Below are 6,924 nucleotides of genomic sequence, written 5' to 3'. Positions count from 1 at the left end.
TGGAGTAGTAGTGGCAATGGCTTGCATGGTTGGGGCAGTGGGATTTCACTCAGTTCTCCCTCTGGCGACGACGGCAGTGACGGTGGAAGTCTTCTGATCTGGCAGCTGGAGCCTGGAGAGCTCAGCCGAAATCGTAGCTTACAAATTGACCGGGAATGATTCGATATCCACCAATGGCCGGTTATTGGTACTCCTGTATAAGATGTTTGTCCATGTAATTTACAGTTTACACACTCCTATTTACCACCAATAACTGCTTATTGGTACATTTGAACATTTTGTATGCAACTCTGGTATAGTGAACGTGCTGCCTTTCTTTGCAAAATTTGCATCATTCCTGAGTTTGCAAGGACAAAACAAACAAATATATTTAAGACCAAAGTTTGACTGAAATATCTTCTGTACCATTAGTTGAACACAGATAGCTTGTCCAACGATAAACAAATGCAACATTTTATATCTGATTAAATTGTCACGAGAACGTCCTCTGCATCATACACAACAGCTGAGCAGGATAAATGTCATTCTTTTTTACATTGAGCTAGAACACTGATGAAAGAAGCGTGTTCAGGTGCAGACTGCAGGTAACGAACAAGTTACAGACCTAAGACAGAGAGAGTGTACAGGCAGACATTGCTGCTGCTTGCTGCTGCTGCCTAAACATCTCAGCAGCAGCTCATATAGCTGGATCTTCCAGTGCGGCGGTGGACAAGTTATTGATTCGGGGATATGCTGCCTTCTCGTTCAGCTGGTTTTGAGTCCAAATCAGCATCTTCAAAAGGCTGGGGAGCTTTGGATCTGTTACATGTTACAAACATAAAAATCAAGGAGCTTAAATAAAGGCAAAAGCTATAGTAGTTTGAAAGAGCCCAGACACAAGGCATGGCATACTTTCATTCTGTTAATACTGAAAATGTTCAGTCATTTGTTCAATGGCACGTCTAAAAAGGATTTTCAAGAAACAGCCATATGCAATTAGTTCACCCATGCTTATCAGTATTTCCTACTTTGATCACCAGTCAGTGTCAAACGAAGATACATTTATCACTAGTCACGCATGATCATCTTATAACTGTTCTGTACCTTATTATATTTAAGTGTAATACTACCTCCACCCCAAAGCTTAAGGCTTATAGAGCATTATTTTTAGAAAGTCAAACTATGTCAAGTTTGACTAAGTTTTTACCAAAAATCATTAACATGCAAAATACAAAATTAATATCATTAAATAGATAATGAAATATATTTTCGTATGGTGTCTACAAAATATTATATTTGTTGATAGATTATTCTAAAATTTTGGTCAAACTTTACTTGGTTTGACTTTTTTTAAAAATATAAGCCTTAAGCTTTAGGATGGAGGTATGTAACCTTCTGACAAATTTAGAATTATATTTTGCTTTGAGCTATAAAATGAGAACAAATACATCAGATTCTATGCATTGTTCTAGATTGGATATCCTCTGGTCAGTTTCAGATTCTTTTACCAAAAGGTAGCTTATTCAAAGATAAGATATTTGATATTAGGTCAGTACATGTGTCACGTGGATGCAGGTCCACCTCAGTGGCACTAAATCAAAGAACAAAATAAACAAACAAATATTAGGCATCAAGACACATCCATTCTCATGCTACTGACCTTTCTCATGACTTTGGCTTGTAAGAATGGCGGCATTAACTTCACTTGCTGTCTTTAAGCGTTGAGAAACATCCAGCAGTTCGCCATATGGGCAGTTTTTTGCATCTTCAAAAACCAAAAGGGCTACAGTCTTCTCTATTTCCTCGAGGAAGGCTTGCTGCAAAGTTGCCACATTTCACAAATGAAACATAATGTCACAGAATGGTCTTGAAATCAGTGGTATTACCAATAAATATATCGAAAAGGGGTTGCTATGTGATTAATATAGGTTTGAACCCTGAGTCCCAACTGACGTAATAGAGACAATTCAGACAGTAAAACTCACATTTTCTTCGCCTCTTGGTGCAAGTTCTTCTTGAGCAAACTCCAAAGCTTCATTTATTTTCCCAACACGAATCAACTCTATTAGCTTTTGTTGCTGTAGATGGAAGTATAATTGGGGATTTGTATCCAGAATCTGCATGTTATGCTTCAAGTTAGGATAAGAAGTCACAATATAATTAAGACTTTATAGGGAAATCACTTTCAAAATATACACATGGGTGCAGCCACACTCTGTTGTGAAAAAAACACAGTAAAAACCCAGCACCTGATTTAGAACCACACTGAAATGCCCTCAAAATGTATACACACATAAGCAACATACTGGTGACGAACAGAAAAACAGAGCAAAAGGTATTTTCTGGCAAACGACCAAAGATTTAATTTCTGATACACCCATACCGAGTTGCAAGTAGAAAAAGAGCAACCATCTAACAAAAAATACTAACATGGTTCCGAAAGAAACTTCATCACTCACCCACTACTAGCTTAACACTTTGCTCTACTTGCTACTGCTACTGAGTATTTGTGAAAAAATGTGAACATAATGGTGAACCCAAATTTTAAAACTAATCAATGTCATATCCTATACACAGCTAGTCTGATAGCCATTGCTCTGTTCAAAGTACCAAGTTAATTTCTGGCAATTAACCCAAGATTTCGTTCTTGATACGCACATATCTAGTTACATGCAGAAAAGAAGCAAACATCCAACAAGAAAAATAACAAGGTTCCAACAGAAACCTCATCACTCACCACTATTGTTTAACACTTTGCTCTGCTACTGCTATGGAGCATTTGTGAAAATATGTTGACATACTGGCAAACCCAAATTTTACAACTAATTGATGCCATATCCTATACACTGCTAGTCTCATAGCCATTGATCTGCTCAAACTATCAGGTTATAGCCTTATAGGTTCCAACTATAAAAACTGGTATAGAGTTCTATAGTTTAGTGGCAAAATGTGCAATACGGTCAGTTGGTGGCATCACTCTTTTGCACAATTGGTTGTCTCCCGATAAAGACAACTAATATGAAGACCAGAAAGTTTCTAGTTCAAAATCTAGTAACAAATGCATCTTATTTCCAAATTGTTCGCGCTGTGCATCTAAATAAAGATGATAAAATTTAAAAACACATTCTAAGAGAACAGCAAGCAAACAACTGTCAGTAGCCAGTGGATATTGACACAATAGACAAGTATAACTTTTTGAAAGAAGTCCTTATTTGACACTACTTAAAAAATTTGATTCCCTATTTGACACTGCAACAGTTTTTTCTTCCCTACATGACACCATACCAAATTTTCTTCCCTTTTATGACATCGCCATTAGTTCCATTAGCATCTTCTGTCGAATTTTCTTTCCTGCAACCAAACCACCTGTTGATGTGCAAAGTTGAAAACAAAAAGCTGATCCAATCCTCACGTCCCTATCTAGAGAAACCCCTCCTGTTCATGGCCCCGACCCAATACGGAGCCCTAGTGGCGGCCCGGCGTGCTGGCGCTATGGCGCATAGGGGGGGCGTGCTATAGGCGACCAAGGGGTGGCAGTGGAAGGCAGGGATAAGGTGGGCGTTCCAGGCATGGCGGCGGACGGCGGGCAGCGGACGGCGAGTGGCAGGCGCGACGGGGCTGCGGACGTAAGACAAGGCGCGGCGGAGGAGCGCCATCGGCGAGCTCAGCTGCAGGCTCGCCATGGGTCTCGCTTCATGGCGCGGTTGTGGGGCTGCAGGGTTGGGCGCGGATACGTGCTTGTGTACAGGGCAGGATGTGTACTCTGTTGCAGGTTTTGGTGCGACTGCAGGCTTGGACGAGCATAATTTATGCATCTAATAGGCAATTAAGTCTCTTCTTTTTAGGGAACAATTAAGTCTCTGGTTAACTCTACATGCACCTACACCATTCTGCTAGATCCATGATCGTATCTAGAAATGTTATTAAAAAATATGATCGTATCTGGAAACAGTTCCGCTGTCTCGGATCTTTCTTTTTTAACATATCTTCAGGTCTTTCCTTTTTAACATATCTCGGTTCATTCTTTGAAACAATTTGCTATTACTTGTCTGGAACATGTATTCTTTCCACAGCCTCGCCGCTTCATTTTTCTAATTTTTTATGCATATATATATGGCACAAAGATGGATTCAGGAGCAAATGCATCTTTTTATGTCCCTATTTAACACTGTTAGTGCTCAAAATGAACTAAAGTGTCATATAAGGAAAGAAAATTTGGTATGGTGTCATATACGGAAGAAAAACTTTTACAATGTCAAATAGCGAATCGAATTTTTAGGTAGTGTCAAATAAGGAATTCACTTTTTCACTTTGCCGTTTTTGAATGTCTCGGTTGAATAAATTTGCGCTGCTTCTGTACAGCGGAAAAAACAAAGAGTGGAACTAATTTCAACAGCAATAAAGAATGTATTGTTAAATACATCCATCCTATGCATTTCTATCTTGCAGAATTCTATATGCTAGCTAATGACAATAACATGAATAAAATCCAATTTTCCCAGCGAAGTCCTAGGGGGCGCAGACATGGTTGTGAATCCACTCCCAACCATCTTATTAAACTCAATTTGCCTGACTCGAAAGTTGAATTGGCAGGTTACTACATTACTTGGAACTGACGTGAAGTACTATCCAAAAGCATAAAATACATAAAATTAACACATACAAAGATGCCAAATAAGATTGGGTGTCAAACACTGTGGAACAAAATTGAATTATACTCCGATTCTCCAAACTAGTTTAAGCTCTGGATAAACATACACATACCATCTGCCCATCTACCACACCTCATGAAGCACGGCAAATAACTTTGTATAACCAGACTACCACGAGCTACCATAAAGACATCATACATCGAACTACACAAGTACACATAACAGCAAGACCATCGTGCTCCTCCATCCTGACTTCCCTGATAGTCCCATTTCTAAAATCCGAACTAAGATTGCGAGAATCGGATTGAGAAACGAACCGTGGGGTTAAGATCGTTGATCTTCTCGATAGCTTCCTGAACATTCCCAGACTGGACCGCTTTTTTCACCTCCATCCGATCCGTGATGGTGGCCAGGTCAATGTCCGCTGCAACCAAAAAAACCCGCAGAAATCAACAATTCAGTGTCCACAGACCTCAGGTGTTGCAAGAGAATACGAGGCTCGATGCGCGTAGCGGCAATAAGGCGTAAATTACGTTGGGTGCCGGACTCGACGCGGAACTTGTCGGCGGCGTCGACGAAGCCCTCGGTGACGAGGAAGTTCATGACGAGGCGGTTCATGTCCTCCTTGCGGATCTTGACGTCGCGGAGCTTGCGCTCCCACTCGTCGCGGGTCACCACCTTCTTGGAAGAGGCCATGGAGGCGGGGGAGTCGATGGAGTCGAGGTCGCGCAGGACGATGCGGGAGAGGAACATCAGATGCGGGGCTGCGGGCGGGGACGGGGTGCTGTCCGCGCCGATCACGCCTTCGCCATCCGCAGCGGCCACGGCGGGGAGCTTGGGGGCTAGGGTTTCGCGGCGGCGGGGAGAGGCCGGTGGAGAGGCGGAGTTGGGGAAGCAGACGAGTAGTCGAGGTCGAGGGCCGATGGGACAAGAGGAGCTCGGGAGAGAGTACTACTCGTGATTGCAACTTCCTTCCTCTGATTTGTTCACTCTTCCTCTAATTCTTTCATTTTTTTTTTTGGTTTATCTTTTGATGATAATAGGGTACTTCCTAGGAGATGCATCAGATTCCTGGAAGGAAGGAACTTTATTTAACTCCCAAAAAACCAATTTAGAAAGGCTCACATGAGAGTGGATTTTGTACTTACAGGCATAGATATGGGTGTACTCTGACCCGTTGATTTATTTCTCGAGATTTTCGCTCGTCTCGGTAGATGAAAAGATTTTTTTCTCTCCTCATTTTATCCGATTTTCAAAGCAAAACGAACAGTGACCGAAACATCTACACACATGCGTGTAAGTATAAAAGTATTTCCCTAAAGAGAATTTGGGTAATAATTCAAACTTTGATGGTTAGACTACACAAATTGAACAACATTCTAAATACTTTTTTTTGAGTAAAAACTGAATTCAACTTCAAAGAGAACATGAGGTCAAAATGAAGGAAATAATTAAAATAAATACCATGATGATGTATGAATTTTGAACATGTGCTCGTCAGAGTTGCTCATGTGTATGTCGACCTTCTATTCTTCTATGAAGTTCAAGTAATCTGTGAATTCGGTATTCATTCTGCTCAACGGTTAAAGGTGTTTCCGTAAAATATTTTTTACGCAAAGTGGTCCCATTAAATTGTACTTGAAGTTATCATGCTATCCCCTTCCATTCCCTGCAAGATCATGCATGTTGTCATGATCCTCATCGATGTCTTTTTTTATCCAAAATGTAGCAGGTTCATGGACAATTGCAAAATCAAGATTGCAATATTCTGAAAGCTCTCTCAGTGTCCTTTCTCATAACTTCTTAAGCTTTGGCAAAGCGAACTCTTTTGTTGCCTTGAGAGTGTGAAATTGTGTTAACAATTGTGGACCATGAGAGGTAGATGGCACATGCAATGTATTTTTCCATACTGTATAGCTTCAAAATTGTATGGGCGCATATCTCAAGCACAAGGCCTTACAAACATAGAAGACCTTTGCAAGAAGTCATTGTGTGATCCATGCATCGCAAAATTACAATGCCAAATCCATAGATCCTCGGACAAAATAGCTTCAAGGATGGTTGTTGGTTATATGTCGTGTTGCGGGGCAATTGTTCTGTCTCCAATGCATGCAATTAATTGGTCGTCCCTAACACTCCTCAAAACCCTCTAGTAGAGCCAATGTCCATCAACCTTGTAGCGTCCTTTGCATTGCATTAGGATCTCTCAAATAATCATCTCTGAAGACCTCGGTCACAAACTTTACAGATCTCTTCCCAGTCATGATAGTTCCCCAATGCGGATGTAATCATT

General features: G+C 40.8%; 1 protein-coding gene across 1 annotated transcript; it reads right to left on the bottom strand.

Moving 5' to 3' along the window:
• Positions 1-435: 435 nt before the first annotated feature.
• Positions 436-5,501, bottom strand: LOC124697467 (protein GID8 homolog). Its single transcript, XM_047230052.1, has 5 exons — positions 5,165-5,501; positions 4,949-5,055; positions 1,965-2,096; positions 1,640-1,796; positions 436-798 (listed from the first exon to the last, which is right to left on the bottom strand). Exons 1-5 carry the CDS (start codon positions 5,382-5,384, stop codon positions 677-679), a joined length of 738 nt encoding a protein of 245 aa, XP_047086008.1. The 5' UTR covers positions 5,385-5,501; the 3' UTR covers positions 436-676.
• Between the last annotated feature and the right edge of the window lie 1,423 nt (positions 5,502-6,924).

This window comes from Lolium rigidum, chromosome 3 (assembly GCF_022539505.1).
Source record: "Lolium rigidum isolate FL_2022 chromosome 3, APGP_CSIRO_Lrig_0.1, whole genome shotgun sequence".
Taxonomy (NCBI): Eukaryota; Viridiplantae; Streptophyta; class Magnoliopsida; order Poales; family Poaceae; genus Lolium; species Lolium rigidum.
Note: the sequence above shows the minus strand (reverse complement) of the source record. Positions and strands in the feature narration are given on the sequence as shown.

Coding starts and splice junctions, on each gene's coding strand:
- LOC124697467 (XM_047230052.1), bottom strand. CDS start 5,384: ATGTTCCTCTCCCGCATCGTCCTGCGCGACCTCGACTCCATCGACTCC. Junction 2,097..4,948: donor TCAACGATCTTAACCCCACG/GTTCGTTTCTCA, acceptor CATAACATGCAG/ATTCTGGATACAAATCCCCA. Junction 1,797..1,964: donor CACCAAGAGGCGAAGAAAAT/GTGAGTTTTACT, acceptor GCAACTTTGCAG/CAAGCCTTCCTCGAGGAAAT.